This window comes from Podarcis muralis, chromosome 2, assembly GCF_964188315.1.
Source record: "Podarcis muralis chromosome 2, rPodMur119.hap1.1, whole genome shotgun sequence".
In the NCBI taxonomy this organism is placed as follows: domain Eukaryota; kingdom Metazoa; phylum Chordata; class Lepidosauria; order Squamata; family Lacertidae; genus Podarcis; species Podarcis muralis.
In genome coordinates, this window is record NC_135656.1 from 53,715,882 (window position 1) to 53,735,871 (window position 19,990).

The following is a 19,990-nucleotide window of genomic DNA, read 5'->3' on the forward strand; positions in this document are numbered from 1 at the left end:
GGTGTCAAAAACTTTAATATTCCAAAAACCTCCAAGTGGGAGTTATTAAACACTTAAAACAAAAACACAACCTAAAACCAGTAAAGCAACAACATAAAACACAAAACTTTAACTACAGTGCCATATATATCTCCCTTATTTATGCAATACTTTTTTCAATATTTCCATGCTGCTCAAGAACAAATGTTCTCTGGGCAGATTACCAGCAAAAAATGCCTAAGGAGTCTTGCCAGCAGAAACCCTGCAGGAGGATGTCAGCAATTGGGCTTTCCCTCTCTACCCCCCTGCAATACCCCCTGGCATAATTGCTTTTTGGGGTGCGGGTCAGGACAATCTCTAGATGCATCTCACATGCGGGGAGGAGAGGGGGTTCTTCCATCTGGCAGGCTGGAATGCTTGAGCGGGAAGAATGTATGTGCACTATTTTGATTGGAAATTAAACCCAAAACAAAATGAAACCAGCAGCACAGAATAACGACACAATAGCTCCAAGAAGCACCAAATGATATTTAAGATTGCAGCAGATGAGATGCACTGGTAGATATAGAGTCAACACTGGGGGGAAAATCTCTAGTAGCCATCAATCCAATTTCATCCGGCGGTGGTTGCCACCATGAGAAGGAACATTTAGCATTTCTACAAACAATGTACACCATCTCTACTACAGACAAAGACAGTATCATCAGAGCTGGCCCACCCATGAGGCAAGACGAGGTGACCACCTTAGGCGGCAGGGTCCACTGGGGCAGCAGATCCCAATGTTCACCTTTCTTCCCCACCTTGTTCCTGCTGTAGGTCTTCCCTAACCCCTTCTTCCCTGGCAGGGAGCGGGGTGCCATTTTGGAGTCTGCCTTGGGTACCAAAATGTCATGGGCTGGCTCTGAGTATCATACCACTTTGAGCAGTCGGAGTGGTTTAACAATCAATCAATAGGGGTATCCTAACAACTCTCAGCATCCTTAACAAACCCCTGTTCCCAGGATTCTTTCGGGGAAGCCATGGCTGTTTAGAGGGTTATGATACTGCTTTAAATGCATAGTGCAGATAGGGCCCTATTTGAAAACAATCTTCTGTCATGCATCTCCATATTTTAGTGTTATGTAAATCTACTAGGATCTGTGTTTTCATGCAATAAATATAATTTGGTTGGAGAACTGCATGGCAAAATTTAGAGAAGCACAAATTTGGGAGGATGTATTTGTTTATATATTGTTTTGGGAACTGAAAATTAGATATGATCACATTTTAATGTGAAGCAAACCACATTCTCCCCTATTTCTTATCTGCTGCAGCCGATTGTTCCAAACAGATTTGACAGAACGTCATTTCCCATGTATATCCTTCTAAAATATTCTAAAGATGGTCTATCTATCTTTAAATCAGCAAAAAATGCATGCAGTAAAATGGGTGTTACTGGGGTGTTTGCAGTTCACAACAGTAATCTATAAAAAGTTAATTTATTGTGACACTAAAATGAAGAATGCTGTGATGTCATCAGTCTTGTGCAAACATTCTAGAAACTCCCGTTTCACTGTTCAGTCAAAGCTACTGCCTACTTCCTTATTTCCAATGGACAAGCTTGTAGGCTACTGCTTTACTACAGCTGACAAAACCCCATTGTCTGAGATTTTACCCTCCTCACTGGCTCTTCCTTTGCCAGCATCTGACAGCTGGAATGGCTCCTTGCATATGATGCCGTAAGAAATAAACTAGCTATTTATTTGTTTGGGAAGCACGGTTGGGCCTGCATTTGAGATGGTCACAGCTGGTTTCCCTATTACATGTGGAAATCTGTCTGAAGCCTGGATAACTGCTGCCAGCCAGTGTAGTAGACAATTCTGAACCAGACGGAGCAACGTTCTGGTTTGGGCTAAAACCATTTATGCTGTTCCTTTCCATCCTCTCTACTGCTGAGCTCGAGCAGTTCTTAAGATAAATACCGTACATTGAAACTGTTGGTATAATACTATGGAAATGCTTTTTCTTATTTGTGAAATCAAAGCTTTAACACAAATCAAAGCTTTTTCAAAACAAAACTTAAAATTTAAAAATGCTTAATTCTGTATAAAAAAAATAGGCTAATTTACACAAAGCATTTAAAGCAAATTAATGCTAGGTTATATCATATATTGTCAGGTTCCTAATGGATTATTTGGTATAGTTTTATGCCACCTTTCATCAAAATTCTCCCACCACAATCGCATTAGATTCACAGCAGACCTCTAAGGAAAGTTAGTCCGAAAAGGGAGCAAATGGCCCCAGTGAGCTTCATGGCAGAGCAGTGGCGTAGCGTGGGGGGTGCCAGGGGGGCCGGCCGCACCGGGCGCAACATGGGCGGGGGGCGCGCTCGCACTAGCAGCTCTCTGCCCCTACTAAAACCCACGGGTTAGGGAGCCCGCGCTCGCTCGGCTTGGCGAGGAGGTCGCGGAAGGGGGAGAGCGAAGCCTTCTGCCACAGGCAAAAAAAGGAGAGGAAGCCGGGCGGGCGGGCGGGCTGGCGGGGGTCTGGCTGCGCCTGCTGCTGCCGTTGCCGCTGCTGCCGGGCTTTGACAGCTTGGCGAAGCGGAGGGAGAGGAGCTTTATGGTAATTGCAGCTCTCTCTCCACTGGCTGCCTGGGTAGTGAGCCGAGCCGAGCAGGGAGTCTGGCGAGGGGGCGGGAAGAGACTTTCCCCCCTTTTTTCCACCTCACCTGGTCAAAAAGGAGAGCGGAGTCTCCTCAGGGCGCCCTCAGGCAGGGCAGGGCAAGGCAAGGCAAGCAGAGCGAGGAGGAGAGAGAGGGGAAGGGGGGGGGGAGCAGCCAGGAAACGCCGCGGTGTGGAGGAGGAATCAATTAAGGAGAGAAAGCGAAAAGCCTTGGAGAAAGGGAAAAAAGGAAAGAAAAGAGGCAGCTCCAGGAGAGCGTGGGGGAAAGAGAAGCCTCGCTGCTGCTGCTTGGGAGAGTAAATTACTGTACTTGCCTTGCCCCGGGTTAGGGGGCGCAAATTACTTGCCTTGCCCCGGGTGCTGATAACCCACGCTACGCCGCTGTGGCAGAGTGTGGATTTGAACCTGCATCACCCTGGTTCTCTTGTCCTTCTAACACCTGCAATACGCAAGCAACCCCTTCCTCTCCAACCATTTCTCCTCAAGGACAAAACCAAAGAGGGGCCCTTCCACAACTACAGCTCCCATCATCTGACTGTTGACCACGCTGGCTGAAGCTGCTGTGAGTTGCATCCCAAGAAGATCTGGAGGGCCAATGGATGTCCATCTTTACACTAGACAAACTATGCCTGAACAAGGACTCTGAGCACAAGTAGAGGTGCCACACTTGCCTGGTCCCTGAATACTCCATCCTTGCCATAGTCTTGTTGCTGAGCAACAATGTGCAGAGCTCAGTGGAGTGGGAGGCCAGCCAATCAGAAGAGTCTCTGAGGTGTACTTGCCTGGAGGTAGAGTCAGCATCCAAAGTCCAGTCCAGTCCTAGGGTCAGGTGGACTGCAATCCACAGGTTCACGGATCAAGGGTAAAGATGAACAGGAAGCGGCAAGATAGGAAATACATGTGCTGTTTCCAGCATCTGACTGCTGCTGGAAGCTCTGCTTAAGAAGGCTGGAGCCAGCTGGTTCTCATCAGTGCCTTCTCCTCTGTGTCCTTGAATGCTGATCAGCTGCAGGTGGAGTCATTCCGCCTTCTTCCCCTTCAGGGTACTGTTCAGCAGGTGAAGCTGACTCCTGGCCCATGACAGCCTCCAACATTCACATGTTGAGCACATTCAGCTGAACGCACTTAGAAGCCTTCATGGAATCGAAAGCCTTGATGTCAAACAAATTTAAATCAAGAACCCTGGTAAATTTATTCACTTATAATTCCCATTCAAGGGACATGGATGGCGCTGTGGTCTAAACCACAGAGCCTAGGGCTTGCCGATCGGAAGGTCGGGGGTTCGAATCCCCGTGACGGGGTGAGCTCCCATTGTTCAGTCCCAGCTCCTGCCAACCTAGCAGTTTGAAAGCACGTCAAAGTGCAAGTCGATAAATAGGTACCGCTGCGGCGGGAAGGTAAACGGCATTTCCGTGTGCTGCTCTGGTTCGCCAGAAGCGGCTTAGTTATGCTGGCCACATGACCCGGAAGCTGTCTGCGGACAAACGTCAGCTCCCTCGGCCTATAGAGTGAGATGAGCGCCGCAACCCCAGAGTCATCTGCAACTGGACTTAATGGTCAGGGGTCCCTTTACCTTTAATTCCCATTCAAACCTTGTACAATGTTGGATGTTCGGAGGTGAAATGCTCAGTGGCTGATACATGCAAGGTCAGTCAGTGGTGGTGCATTTTGCTCATGTTTACATTCCCTATGTGGGTTATCAATGTCTGAAAAGGCTACACTTCCTTAAAAATATGAAAATGGCTAATTGGTTTCTGACAAAAACTCTTTATTATTTGAGAGACTACCTTTTCTCTTGTATTCACCCTTCATTTAAACAATTTCTATAACTAGAGATAAAAGACAGAAAAGATAATTGGTGAAAACCATAAAACTAGGCTTCAGTGGAATAAAGAAGTTTTCAGTCAGTGCCGGAAGTTCGACAGGGAGGGCGGTTGTCTGACCTCAACTGGAAGGGAGTTCCAAAGTATACGGGCAACCAGTGCAGGTTTCTGAGCACTGGGAATATGTGCCAGTGCTGTATACCCGGTAGATCATGGTGGCTTGCAGGAGAGTTTCTCTTGCAAGTTGCAAAGACCCCAGAAGCTCCCTCTGCAGTAACTGTGAGCAGGGTCTTCAGTGTAGTTGCCCCTGCTCTGTGGAATAGCATTCTTGTCAAAATATGGAATGTCTGCGCTTTCAGGAAACAACTGAAAACATTTTTTTTCTGGCAGGCTTTCCTAACTGGATAAATGGAACTTGACCATGGGGGTCTATTTTGTAGTGTTTTACTTTTGTTTTAAATGCATTTTTAAAAATGCATTTTTTGATGTTTTTAATGGTATGTCACCTTGAGACGACTGTGTGGATGCTGATAGTAATATGTATCATGCCACATATGCACATCTGTTGTGGCATCATATGGCCCTCTGTAACTTTTCCAGCTACCCTTTTAAAGTCCCTGTCCAGAAGATTCCTCTGCTTATCTTAGTGCATACACATTTTTTCACAGATGGCCAGGATATAAGTCAAGTCATTATCAGGCTGCAGTGTTTTGCACAAAGTTAATGTTCAAAAACACCAAGGTCTGTGTACAGGACTTCCCTCCAGAGTGTTATAGTTTAAGACTGAAAACTATTGGTATTGGCACATGAGGCAGCTACCTTGATTTAGTGCTACTTTGGGACGACTCTGTTCTTCTGCTGTGGTGGGAGGGTGGGGGAAATAGTCCCTGCAGGGCACTGGAGTGTCAGTTTAACCATTGTGATTTACAGAGATCCTGCAGTTGTACAAAAGTGCCAGAAAAGACAATTCAGGGGGAAGAAACTAGAAAGAGAGAGAGAGAGAGATCATTTTGCAGGAATGCCAGAGGAGTTCAATCTCAATTTTTATTAACCTCCTTGAAGTTTCTGCACCTCCACGATCCACTCACAAAAGAATTTGGGTGCCTCAGTTTTTTAAAAAAATGCTTTTGGTGATTTTACTGGGAAGGAAAAGTTTGCAACTGCAGGGGTAGTCTTTACTGACCCCAGTATCTTGGGTGGGGAGCAGTTTTCTGCGCTAGGAGCCTTCATTTCATTAGGTTAATGGCAGCCACTGAGCAGGAACACACAGAGAGGGCAAAACATTTGCCTATGCAACTCCAGATACTGGTAACGCAATCTGTGGGAATGCAATTTTTCAGGGCCCTGTCAGAATTTATATTGTGCATTTGTGATGATTTGTGTTCATGACAGTATTGGGGTAGGTATATGTGACCCCACTTTCCATACTGTTTGCACCTGCAGCGGTTTCAGGGTGAACATGCTGCTTCATTTCCAATCCGTGCTTGCCCCACAAATGTTCCAGTTTAATTTTTGTCCTGCTTCTGTTACACTATGGTGCTCCTCCAGGTGGTAATAATGCTATAACATTGGGGAGAACAAAACTGAAATGATATGTGGCCAGTCCTGTAAAAATCCATCACCAATGCACTATTATTGTGTCAATGACATGTTGAAGAATGCACCCATTTTTAAAAATGCGCCAATTTGGTGGCTCCCTCTGCTCTCTGCTTCTGCTATTTTCTAGTTACCTTGTCCCCTCACTCTGACTGCAGTGAAGATTAAAGAGGAGTCGCCATTTTCAGCTATCATCTACGCTTCTTGAGCCATTTCTCTGTTGTTTCCCTAATGGAAGATTCCAGTTAGAGCGACAATTGAAGAACATCTGCAATCATTCTGGCAGGCCCATGCACCCTCTCCTGTCCAACTCCCCAATCTTTCAGGAATATAGAATGGAATATATACATATATTAATCGTACCATTCAAGTAAATTCCCAGGATGCGTCACAATAATAAGTCAATTTTAACAGCAAATCTATGTGACATATCACAAATTGCTTTTTATACACGCCTGAGTTTCAGAATAGATTGATTGTGTAACATGGAGGACTACTGTCTAGGACAAAAAAAATCCTCCAAAACTACAAAGGCCTGCTGGGTATGCCCCATGGGGTCAGCACCCCCCTCCTCTCTGATGCCCAGGCCCTTCTTTGGAGGCAAAACTGAGCAACAGAACAAAGCCCAGTAGATAAGTCACATCTGTGTGTACACACACACACACATCTTTCAAAATACCATTAAGTCCTCAATCCTAGTTAAAACGAATTTCTTGAAAGACAGAGAATGATGCCAATAAGCTGGGAAGGGTAAAAATGCAACTTTGAAAGAAAATCCACACGGGCAATTCACATTCCCCTACCTTTTAAAACTATAAATCATTTAGCGCATTCACTGTGTTGCTAGATTTGTGCTCTGAACAGTTGGCTGTTGTTTTTAGCATGGAAAAGGAAAATTACCATTAGGCAGGTGAATACAGAAAAATGTACCTAGTTTGTATATTTGTCCTTCAAGTGCTTTGATCACGGGTGATTTCTTTCTTCACTAGAGACTAAAGGGCACCGACAATCAGGCACTTTTATTTATTTATTTTTGTCTTTTGTAGTGAGCGGAGGGTGGGAAACAGTATTGACACAAACAGGAAGAAATTGAATTCGCAAAAGGGGGGTGATTGCTATAAAACAAAGCAAATGGGTAGCACTAAAAAAAGGAATCTCTTTCCTCCTGCCTCTTTCAGACTAAAGATGGTGAGGTTTATGAGCTACCTTGCTGCTAAACCCCAGGGTCCCTGTTATTTGTGTATATATTATACATCCATCTTATTCTTTATTTCAAAAATCAGGAACAAAAACTCAAGAGGGCCTGTGACAACACAACCAACTCGCGCTAGTGGTGTCACAACCACCATCACAACCATCGTGCGTACTGGAGGCAACTGGTCCACTGGCCTGTTTGATGTCTGCAGCGACAAAAGAGTCTGTAAGAGTTTCAATTGCTTTTTTCAAAGCTGTATCCCAGGTGTGCATGGGAGAGATGAGGTTCTTTTTAATAGACTTACTTCAAGACTGGTGATTGAAGAGCTTCATCCCATAAAACTTGCGGTTGAGCTAATGGAGTTGAGATGATATTGGAGGAAAAAAGAGTAAAGGGCTGTCCTTGGATCCTTGACCCAGGTCTGCCTGTATCCTCATCTACTGTGTTTTATAACAAACTACCCATCAGGAAGCAGGTTGCTTGCTCTCTTATCAAGATATTGTTGTATTAATATTAAACCTGATTTTCACTACTATGCTTCTGAGAGATAGAGAAGGTCACATTAAGGTTTCCTTAACAACCATCTGCAACTCCGGGGAATGATTGTGGAGTACAAATCATGTGGGTTATCCATAGATTAATGGTGGGGGACACATTGCACTCAGCTCTCACCTGTGGCTCCTAGGAGCTATCAGCATGTGACAGCGGCTACACCCTGGGAAATGGCTTTGACTAGCTGACTAAACTAGGTGAGGGTAGCTGATGGGTCTCAAACCCTCAGTGAGTTAGGGACTTCCCCTGCGTGTGGAGACGGGCAGATTGAGCAGACAAGACTAATAGTGGGTCCAATGGTCAAGAAGGTGGTCTCTGCATGTGCTGTAGAGGGAAATGAGGGGCAGATGGGTCTTGTCAACCTGGGAAGGTAACCCATCAAGGAGAAGGAAAACTCTTATCTTAAACCTCCGCTGCCTTGCGAGATATCTTCAGGAGAAGAAATGGCTAAGGAGTAAAGCCTACACAAATCTGGAGTGGAGTTGCTAAGATGGTTGGTGTATGGAGGATTCCACCCTATGGTAGACAAGGAATTTGGACATAGTGACATGTGGGTCCCTTCTAACTTCATAGTATGAGCATACAGTTAACGCATACAGCTTTCGTCATGTGATCACATCCTTCCTGTGGTTGTGCTTAATGACAGGTGTGTGTGGTTCACTGTGCAGCTTGTGTCTGGAATGCAGTGTTGCAAGCCGATTCGGGGAGTGCTTTTGTTTCCCTCTGCTGCTGGGTTCCACCTTGGCCTTGAGAGTCGGCACCAGGGAGAGTCACAAAATACGTGTAAGTCCATGTAAGTCCAGCACCCACAATGCACAGTGTAGGAGTGGTGTGTTTCCTACCCCATGGAATTCCGTGTGTGTGTGTGTGTGTGTGTGTATGTATCTGATTCCAACAATCATGGCCTTTAAGACATCTCTGAAAACCCATTTTCTCTGGATATTCACTGAAAAGTATTGCTACATTTGCCGCTCCTGGGTTCTTGTTGGTTTTACCTCAGATTTCTGGGTTTTGTTGTGTGCCGACCTGTATTTTCCTATAGCTGGCTTCTCTTAAACTGCTTGCTTTATTGTAACTGTGGAAAGGACCATGGATCATGTGGCAGAGTACATACATGAAAAAGGTCCCCAGTTCAATCCCTGCCATCTCCAGGTTGGGCTGGGAATGCCCCCTGCCTGAAACCCTTGAAAGTTGCTGCCACCCAGTGTTGACAATACTGAGCTAGATGGACCAAACATATAAGGCAACTTCCTACGCTCCTGTTTTTAAAAATTATTATGAATGAACTTGTGTGTGTTCATAAGAATGTTCACACACAAATATATATAGGTATGCACAATTGTAAGTCACCTTGGCAGGGGCGTAGCATGGGGAGGGCCGGGGGGCCATAGACCCAGGTGCATGGTTTTGTGGGGGCACAAGCCAGGCACACCCATGCAGGGATCCCTGCCCTGCCTGCTACTCAGGGTCTCTGGGCCACTGGCAGAGGAAAGGGGGGGCGGCGGGAGCGCACCGACCCCGGCACCACCGGGGAGGGGGTACCATTGCAGCTGCCCCCTGGACATGTGCTGCACCCCCCCTACTGTGCCAGGCACCACGCTCCTGTGGGCGGCGTGCCACGGCCCTGGGACACGCCCCCAGGACGCACGCCAGCCACACACATGGGACACGCACCAGCCACGCCTTTGCCTGCTCTCTGCTCCCAGTGTCGGAGCATGCAGCTTCACCATTGCTCTGGGCCCTAGAGCCCAGCCTGGCCTTGCTGCTGCACCCAGGCCCCCTGCCCAGTGTTGGGGGGATGCACCCACCAAGGGCCACGTTGGTTGACCAGGCCAACTGTGTGAGTAGGCGGCACAGCATGAACCCTCCATGCCCCATGCCTGCCCAGCAGCAGTGAGGGTTCAGCTGGTGCGACAGGTTTTGTTCATCTTCTGCTCCCAGACCCTGGCCTTGCCGTGTGTGTGTGTGTGTGTGTGTGTGTGTGTGTGTACCCAGGTGCCAGTAAAGGATGCAATGCCACTGCACCTTGGCAAGGTTCTAGTCTTGAAAGGCGGCTAAGAAATATCTAGGAGCACAGAAAACTGTTTTATACTGGATCAGACCATTGGTCCATCTAGCTCAGTTTGTCTGCACTGACTGGCAATGGTTTTCCAGGGTTTCAGGCAAAAGTCTCTCCCTGCTCTACCTGGAAATGCCAGGGATTGAACCTGGGACCTTCTGCTTGCAAGGCAGATGCTCTATCACTGAGCTATGACCTTTCACAATCTGAAAGAAAGCCAAATCTGGGCATCAACACTTCTCCCTCTCCCCACTGTTGGAGGCCATAGCTGTAGTTTAAAATCTGTTGGCATGGCAGGGGGATCTTTAGTTTGCTAATGAATGACTTGAAATATTTTTGAGGGTGAAAAGTTCAGCATAAAATCTCTGTGCCTCATAGTACGCATCCCTCGCCTTTCCAAAACCACCACTGTTCCACTCTTTATGGGGAAAATATCTCTTATTCTGCTGGTGTGGTGCCTCCTTAAAGCCAAGCAAATGCATTAAACCTTTGGAATAGCCTTTTTTTTCTTAAGGAGAAGGCAGTGCTTATGTTTATAATGGCATGCCAAGCCAATACCCATATTTTAAAAGTAATGGGGAAGAGCAGCTCTGTTTTTCTTTGCTGTAGCTTCAAAATTGCACGACCCATTTTAAAATATCCCTTTGAGGGTGAAATATACATTTGCCCCATATTCAGGAAGAAGGAAGGGAAAAGAGGCCAGAAGGAATTGAGGAAACGTGGTGTATTTTCTCACATAGCTTTTATCCTGATAAGCAAAAGGCAAACGTTGTCATATTAATTTAACATTTTGTGGGAGTGTATTCTGTGGTGCCTGGTGCCTGTTGGATGGTGGGGCAGAAGATAGGGAGGGTAGGTGGAGCCAGAGCCACTGACAGGCAGAGCCCCTGACAAGATGGCCGCCAGGTGGGGGCTAGCTGAGAGCAGACTGATGCTGGTGGGGCAGGCCTCCATTTGCCTCCACTGGGTGCATTGTGAGGTTGAAAGTAAACCAGTTCTGGGATGTTTGTGGGATACTTTAGTTAGGATGTGTCTGTAGTGGAAATTCTCTACTCTTTGGCGAAATAAACTTGGAAGTTCAGAAAAGGCTATCTACCCAATGAAACAGGAGCATTTCCTTGGCAGTGTATCTTAGGCTGGGCTAAAGGCTGGAGTGCCAGGACTGAGTGCATGTGAAGTAGTGGAATGTAGGCGCAACATGTGCTGCATGAAGGAGCAGCACATCTCCACTGAAAGAAAAATGACCCTGGAGCTGCACCATTGCGCTCCTGAACAACGAGTATGTGGCAAACAGAAGGTTGCACCCCAGGGAATGAGGTAGAACCACCAGCACCCACCATATTGTGCCATGGACTTGATAAGGTCGCTGTGCATATTTTCACAGGGAAATATCTCCATCAAAATGAGAGCCAGTGTGGTGTAGTGGTTAAGAGCGGTAGACTGGTAATCTGGTGAACCGGGTTTATGTCTCCGCTCCTCCACATGCAGCTGCTGGGTGACCTTGGGCTAGTCACACTTCTCTGAAGTCTCTCAGCCCTACTCACCTCACCGAGTGTTTGTTGTGGGGGAGGAAAGGAAAGGAGAATGTTAGTCGCTTTGAGACTCCTGAAGGGGAGTGAAAGGCGGGATATCAAATCCAAACTCTTCTTCTTCTTCTTCTTTCCCATCAATGTACATTTCAGGAAATTGGGGTTGTGGTGGTGAGAGAAAAGCAGTGTGGAACAGAAGATGTCTCCTAGGTAGATGTGGGCATGGCATTGATTCTGCACAACCACTTCCCCCTTTAGCCATCAGCCAGTAATCAGCAAATGGCAACCAAATCAGCAGACATTCCTGCTTTGGCAACCCCCTGGCGTATATATACCAGGCCTCCTCAACCTCGGCCCTCCAGATGTTTTGAGACTACAATTCCCTTCATACCTGACCACTGGTCCTGCTAGCTAGGGATCATGGGAGTTGTAGGCCAAAAACATCTGGAGGGCCGAGGCTGAGGAAGCCTGATATATACTATGCGACACCACCCTCAGCAGTATGTTCTCTGTGGTTTAGAAGATACATTCTCTCACACTTTTTTCTCCAGCAGCATGAGGCTGGAAATCTAACTTACCAATCTGTCCTGCATTAGGCTGGGTGGGGAGAACCAGCTCAACTTTTCTGTCACTGAAAAGGAGGCACACTATAAGTGTTTGTCTGTGAGACCAAGGGCTGTAGTTTTCTTCAGGTTTACCTGGCTGAGCATAAACCCCACTGATCACAGTGGGATTTAGCGCTGAATTAGACACACACAGAATTGTGCTGCAGGGTTGCTGTTTTTATAGTCAACAGTGTCTGGTTGTGGGGCAGGGGTAGCATCATGCAGTTCAGAAACCTGTGCTGCCAGGGTGTGGGGAAATAGGGAAATGGCTTGTTGACTACCATTAAAAACACAGGTGTGATCTTCATTTCAGTGCTGGAAAATGTGAGGAAAGCCTTGATCCCAAGGTAGAAAAGAAAAGAAAAGCTGGGGTGGGAAAAGCACATGATCAGACAAAACATTATTGTGTGGGAAGATCACATAGTTATAACCATAAAAAAGAGAGATGAATGAACAAACATTTTTGCCTCACAGGGAATAGGATGTGGCTAATGATTGGCTGATATCGGTATCCCCAGTGCTTCTCAAGTGAAGAGGCTGCAACTAGTTGAAATGTCAGGAGCTGGGAAGCAGGTGTCAAGCTGGAAAATGAAAAGGCCAGTAGCCCTGGGAAGCCTCAACAGCACTTTGCTAGTCCCCACTCACAGGAGGGCTCTGCAGTTTAATGTTGTAGTTTTTAATTGTCACAGAGGAATGTAATGGGTTGGCAACATTGGGGTCTGGATTTTATGTATAAATGGAGTAAATGGATGATGTATGATATTGTTTAGTGTGGAAGAAACCCATGATTTCTGTCTCTCTCTTTTAAAAAAGGGTTGGAATCAGGGTGATGAGGTAGTGTACAGAGAGCCTAATGAGACCAGTGCTTAGTGACATGGAAAAATGGTTTCTCAGTCATCCTTGTGTGGAAAGGTTCTCTTCTTCTCCCCCCCTGCAGGGAACCCTGTGTGAAGACTGGATGGCAGTTCATTGTTGCTGGCCTTTTGCAGTCTGTCAAATGGCCCGGGAAATGAAGAGGAGACCTACATTCCAGGTCTACGAAATGCACACATCTCCTCCTCCTCCTCCATTTGAAGATGCCCTTGTTTGAAAACCTTCAGAGGTGATTGGCTCATGATGCTTCTTCCTCTTCCCCTTGCAATGACAAAATTGGTTATATTGTTAAATAAATAATGCATTCATGTGTCAGATCAAGTTTTTTCGCCTTTGTGTTTCCATGAGAGAGACACTGAGACACTTCCAACTGTTGGTCTTAATTTGTTTTATATTTGGTTGAAAAGGAAAAATATACTAGACATGGTAAAATAAAATAAAATATTCCCCAGATGCCTAAGATCCAGTTTTGGGATAAGTATTCTTTGGTGAGAGAGCTCCAGCAGAGAATTAATATCACAAAGCATGCAGCACAGCAATGTGTGGAAATATAGGCTGTTAGACCTTTAAAATATCCCCTTCTAAGTTGCTTCCAAAGTAGCATAGCATTTGCTAAGTTAAAAATGGTTTACTTACAAACTCTTGAAAGGTCTGATTCATGTTCTTTTCCATACAGCAGCAAGAAAAACAGGCAATATAACTTAGGTTCCAAAATGGTAAATATTTCTAAATTATTTGTATAGAAACACAATATAGTTTGCTTAAGCCATGCGGTCTAACCTTGGAGCATCCAGCTTAGACTTCCTTCCTGGTAGGTTTCACATGGTCAGAGAGAGAGAATGAAGAGTTTTGTAACCTGTTATGTGTGCCGGCATGGTTGCTTGAGAGCAAACAGGCAAGACTCCCCGTTGGTCTTTTCAAGGCTTTATTATCTGTCCAAAACGTTCACAATGCAGATCAACTCAATTCCATGTCTGCTCAGTCGCTAGCAGAATCTGGGAGTGGGCGGTCCTTAAACTTTCCCCAGCAGAGTAGTCTTTTGACCCCCATCCTATGCCTCCCCTCTCTGCGCGTAAACTGACTGTGCAAAGAGGGCGTGGGCAGAGGGAGACCTGCCTCCCCCCCGCTTTGTTCATGCTCGGTGCTGTGGCTCTCCATTGCATCCTCCGAGCCCTGCACCCCTTCCAGTGGCGTAGCGTGGGTTGTCAGCACCGGGGCAAGGCAAGTAATTTGCGCCCCCTAACCCGTGGATTTGCGCCCCCTAACCTGTGGATTTGCCCTAACCCCAGATGTTGCGCCTGGTGCGGCCGGCCCCCCTGCACCCCCCACGCTACGCCACTGACCCCTTCCCCACTGGAGGCGTGGCTTCCCTCCTCCACGGAGGAAGTGCTGATTCTCATGATCTTTGGAGGCTCCCTGTAACCCAACTGCCCTTCCACCTCTCGCCTCTGAGCTGATGACAGTTCCCTGACATAACCCTTCTTCCCAAAATGTGTGGATATGACCTAGCTAAGGGTTAACTCTGAGCTTTGTGGAATTCTGTGCCAGCTTGATTATATCTGTTTCAGTGATTATTTGAACACCAGCTTCATTTCAAGCAGGGGAGCAGCAGAGGTCAAGGCCTTGCTTATGTGACTTTGCCCTTCCCAAATGGTTAGTGGGTGGCACCTTCATTCAACATATTACTGTTCCTTTCCACCAAAGGTCCAGTAGTCACTGTTCCTCGTTCTTCTCTCTTCTTTGAGGAAAAGGCAGTTATTAAACCAGGAAAGTGGGTGTATTTTGCAGTCTTTAAAAAAGATCCATCACTGTAAAACGTGTCCACCCCCTCTCTGAACTCCTCTCATCCATCTTGCTCTATTTTTGGTCTTTCTAAGGAACCTATCACCATGGCATCAAAGCGCTGATGCATCCTCCACATGTAGTCGGCTTTAGATATCTCCTGCCCTGCCTCAAAATAGATGCTTTTTGTAGAACAGCATGGAGCTATTTCATCATCATTTTCTTCCCTTCTTCCTGCTTTTAAATTCATATGACTAGATGTAAGCAAAAAACAAACACCCCCCAAACCACAAGCATTTTCTTTCCCACCTGATTCTGCTCTTGCTGCCTGCTGTCATAAGGCAGTGGGTGGGAACACATTCGATGGCGTTCACATCATATGGGTGACGGTTGGACTGCACTCATCAAAGTTTCAGTATCCAGTTGAATTTTTTGACAGCGGAAAGTGGCACTTGTCCTATAGGCCGTATGAAATGTCTCTCATCTTTCAGAGTGCATCTGTGTACTGGTTTCAAGATAAGGAACCAATACACATCCAGCACACACCACACCCCTATGGACCGCAGCCCCACGCTCTGTAACTTCATCTTGCACTATCTATTCATGCATCCTTTGGGTCCAGGAAGCAGTTCTGAAATGAGGCACCAGAAAGTTACTGCCCAATGTGCTGAACCAGGAGTGCAAGAGCTTTTTGCTTGGTTGTGCTCCTAAGTGCAAGTGTGGTGGTCAAACTGGAATCATAAATGAATTCCCCAGGCATTTCTGATCCATGTAATCAGCATAGTAGCCTGTTTTCTTGTTGCAGATGGTGTCATCACAATGGCAGAAACAGCCAGCGCCAGTGCAGGCATGTTCTTTGTGTATTCGCAACATTGTGCCTGAACCGGAACACCTTTAGGGTGTTGCTGGTGATTTAATGTAGCTTATTATCTGTAGGTGCAGGGTAGCTGCCAGATGGTGTGAATGAGAACTTCCATAATCTCTGACCCTTGGCCATGTTCACTGTGGCTGATGGGAGTTGTCATCCAACACAGCTGGGGACCACCACGTCGGCTTAGAGTAGGAATGGGGATCCTTAACCCCCCAGATGTTGCTGAACTCCAATCTCATCGGCCCTAGCAAGCATAGCCAAGGGTTAGGGATTGTGGGAGTTGTAGCTCAGCAATATTTGGAAGGCCAAAGGTCCCCACACCTAGGCTAGAATTTGTAGAGACCTTGAAGTCCTGAGAACTGGTTCAATAGCTACCTGAGATTTAGCAAGTCTGCGCAATAAAGATGAGCAAGATGAAACTCATGGGTTGGGGTGTGTGTGGCTTTAGCTGGATATGCTCTGATTTTATATTTGATATCTATTTTAGGAGTTCTGGTTCCCTGCAAACCTTATATCTGTCCTTGAGAGCTTAGAAGTTTCTCAACACTTCTGAAAACTAAGTCCTCAGGGGCTTCTTTGAAATCTCTCAGCAGGAGTGGTTAAAACTGAGAAAAAGAGAGAGAGCTTAGTATATTTCTATTTAGCTATCTTATTTTAACCCCTTGGAATGAGTATGTTGCTGTAGGAAGTACTCCCATAATCCTTTTTGGCCTGATTCTTTTCCTGGAGGATAAATCTGAAGGTTAACTTTTTTCCAATTATTATTATTATTGCTTGCCTGAAGATACTGGAAAGAAATTTTCTGTTGAGTCCCTCACAACATCCCTCAGGATTGTTTGGCGGCCTTAGAAGCTGCTTTCCCCCTCTCCTTTCCAGGATGGAGAACCTGTGGCCCTCCAAATATTGTTGGACTATAACTTTCATCCAGCCCCTTAGGCAGCATGACCAATGATCAAGCACCCAACATCTGGATGGCTCCAGGTCCATCACCCCAGCTCTAGCTTCTCCCAATTGTCAGTGGAAAGTACTACATGAAAGAGATACCATCTTGGGACGGAGGGGAGGCAGGGCTTGGCAACACAGCCAGTTGCTTGTTCTTGAGCCATGCTTGCTGCTTCCATCGTATGGATATTACTGAGCAGAGTTGAGCAGCCTGTATGTGGATTGCACAAGTGTCAGGAATGTTGTTGCCCAGCAAAAAAACGGTACTAGCCCAAAATATTTTCCTGCTGGAAGAGAAGCCCAAAGAACACCCCCTGCCAGTTTTCCTCCCTGACCTGTTGTTGTTTCTTCAGTTTGTATCCCGCTTTTCCTCCCGAAGGAGCTCAGGGTGGCAGCTGCACAAATGCTAAAACAATTAACACATGTCTAAAATCATGTAAAAACTATGTTTATACAGATGCAGACTGGGGAAAATCTCGGCTTAAAAGGCTTGTTAGAAGAAGGTATTCAGTAGGTGCCAAAATATCAACAGAGGAGGCCCCTAATATTTAACAGGAGGGAATTTAAAGGGTAGGTGCTACTATGTTAAAGGCCCCAATTCCTATGCTGTGCAGAAGGGACATATTGAGAAGATGATATCTGCAGGAAGCCCTCACCTGCAGACCACAGTGATCTTTTGGTTATATATGTGCTGACACAATCTTTCATCCCTAGTTTACTCACTCTAGGTCAAGGCGCAACCCAATTGTGGCTTGTAACCCATCAGTAGAAGATGTATGGTGTTTACTATATAATTTGGACCAGCAACACCTCCATCCATCCTTATTCAAGATGTGTGGAGGTGTTGCTGGTCCAAATTATATATTAAGCACCATTAATCTTTGACTTTTTCAGCATCCTTGGGTTCTTGTGAAGGCAGCCATCCAGGTCCAGTTGCAAGAACTGGGTTTGAGATTTAGGAAACCTGTGTTCATAATTCTAGATCTGCCTCAACATGGAAAATAGCTCTGCTAGGATAAGTCACACTCATCCTCCCTTCTTATTCTGTAAAATGGGAAGAATCATGAGTTAACTTACGTGTTGGGAAAGTGAGATACTGAGCGTAAAGCACCATGCGAGTGAAAAACAGGGCATACATGGCACCAGTGTGGTGTAGTGGTTAAGAGCGGTAGTCTCACAATCTGGGGAACCGGGTTCGCGTCTCTGCTCCTCCACATGCAGCTGCTGGGTGACCTTGGGCCAGTCACACTTCTCTGAAGTCTCTCAGCCCCACTCACCTCACAGAGTGTTTGTTATGGGGGAGGAAGGGAAAGGAGATTGTTAGCCGCTTTGAGACTCCTTAAAGGGAGTGAAAGGAGGGATATTAAATCCAAACTACTACTACTACTACTCCTCTTCCTCCTCCTCCTCCTCCTCCTCCTCCTCCTCCTCCTCCTCCTCCTCCTCCTCCTCCTCTTCTTCTTCTTCTTCTTCTTCTTCTTCTTCCTCTTCTTCTAGCAATTCAGTAATCTGAATCGACATGGTGCGGCTCTTTCCTTAGTCTGCTCTATATTCAGGGGAAAGCTTGATTTGGGAAGGCAATGAGCTTTGTTTTCATATCTGCCACAGCACCAGCACTGAGCAGCTGCTTCCGATGAACTGGAAAGGTTTTTCTTTATTTTCAAATGACTCCTCTTGGCGGATAATTACAGTAGCATATAGTAAGCTAAAGCTTTCCCAGTGCCAGGGCTCCTGCTGCTTCAAGGCGAGCAATCATAAGGTTGTCATGGTTTTGCATCAGACCTGTCAGATCTTTGGCCCATGGGCCTCATCTGATGCAGCAAAACTGCCCTTCCAGCTCCGCAAACCCCGACATTGCCGAATTAGCCAGCTTTGGCTTTTGAAACAAGCACACTAATGCAAATGGATGAAAGAGGATTCTCCCCCCCCCAAAAAAAAATAATAATAATGCCAGCCCCACTTTTCCATGTATTTTTGTTGGTTTCCCGCAGCTGGCATCTACCCACCACTATTTTCAGTGAGCAGAGCATTTGCCAGTGGCTCCATCTGCATATTTTTTTCTTGAGCGGTGAATATTTTTGGCCTAAGTGAGTCTCATGAATGTGTATGCACATTATATATAGTGAGGAACTCAAAGTGACCCTCTCTCCCAAAGACCCGGTTTCGGAAAGAGTTGGATGCTTTTGTGGACACAGAGTGAAGGCTGAGTATCCCTGGTGCAGAAATATATTCTTATTCTTATTAGGTTGACCGAGATACATTCCGCTTCCAAAATATTTCTTAGCAATTGGGCTGTGACACCCTTTGTCCAGTTAACAAGTCTGTGAGTGTGTTTTTGAAAGAGCAAATGGCAGGGACGGGGGCCCCAGTCCACATCCTGGTGTGAGTAGGCGGGGGATTACAGACCTTTCCTCCTCATACATGATCCTGTAAGGCAGGGATGAGGGAACCTTCTTAAGCCTGATGGCTGTATTCCTTTGTGGTCAACCTTCCAAGGCCACATGCCGGTGCTGGGTGAGGCCAGAGGCAAAAATGGACAAGGAAACAAATGTACATGAAGAACGTTGGAAGCTGCCTTATACCGAGTCAGACCATTGGTCTACCTAGCTCAGTACTGGCTACTCTGACTGGCAGCAGCTCTCTAGGGTTTCAGGGTCTCTTCCAGCCCTATGTAGAGATGCTGGGGATTGAACCTGGGACCGTTTGCATACAAAGCAGATGCTCTGCCACTGAGCTACAGCCTCATCCCCATTTAACTTTGCCCAGTAGGTGAGTTCTGACGTACACCCCTCTCTAGCCTCCTGAGAAGCAAGAGTCATTATCAGAGTTCAAGGACACAGCCCACTCAGGAGAAATCACTCAAGGGTGCAAAGCAGAGTTGGTAAGAGGTGTGGCCTGAGGAGAAGATGTGGTGTGGGGAGAGTCTGAAGGGCTAGATAGAGAGGCTTAGAGGGTTGCATTCGAGGACCTCCCTGCTGCTGTAGAGGGATATACGCTCTCCTGCCAAACACAGCTGCATATGAAAGGCGTGCGCGAAATAGACCTGAAACAAATGTTGCTTAGCTAGAATCATCAGCCCCATTTATCATTTTGCTAGGGTGGCATTGTGGTCTCTTGGGCTTGTCGATCAGAAGGTTGGTGGTTCAAATCCCTACGACGGGGTGAGCTCCTGTTGCTCTGTCCCAGCTCCTGCCAACCTAGCAGTTTGAAAGCACACCAGTGCAAGTAGATAAATAGGTACCGCTGCAGCAGGAAGGTTAACGGCGTTCTGTGTGCTCTGATTTCCATCACGATGTTCCGTTGCGCCAGAAGTGGTTTAGTCATGCTGGCCACATGACCCAGAAAGCTGTCTGTGGACAAATGCTGGCTCCCTCGGCCTGAAAGCGAGATGAGCACCGCACCCCATAGTCACCTTTGGCTGGACTTAACCATCCAGGGGTCCCTTACCTTTACCTTACCTTATCATTTTGCTCTATTCCTTAAGCATTCAGTAGTTTGTGAACTTCTCCTCTGCACTCTG

General features: G+C 46.4%; 1 protein-coding gene across 1 annotated transcript; it reads left to right on the forward strand.

The window, feature by feature from the left end:
• Positions 1–1,580: 1,580 nt before the first annotated feature.
• On the forward strand, positions 1,581–13,117 carry PLAC8L1 (PLAC8 like 1). Its single transcript, XM_028721134.2, has 4 exons — positions 1,581–1,697; positions 7,346–7,482; positions 8,456–8,592; positions 12,940–13,117. The coding sequence occupies exons 1-4, from the start codon at positions 1,690–1,692 to the stop codon at positions 13,090–13,092; spliced, it is 435 nt and encodes a 144-aa protein (XP_028576967.2). The 5' UTR covers positions 1,581–1,689; the 3' UTR covers positions 13,093–13,117.
• Positions 13,118–19,990: the final 6,873 nt, after the last annotated feature.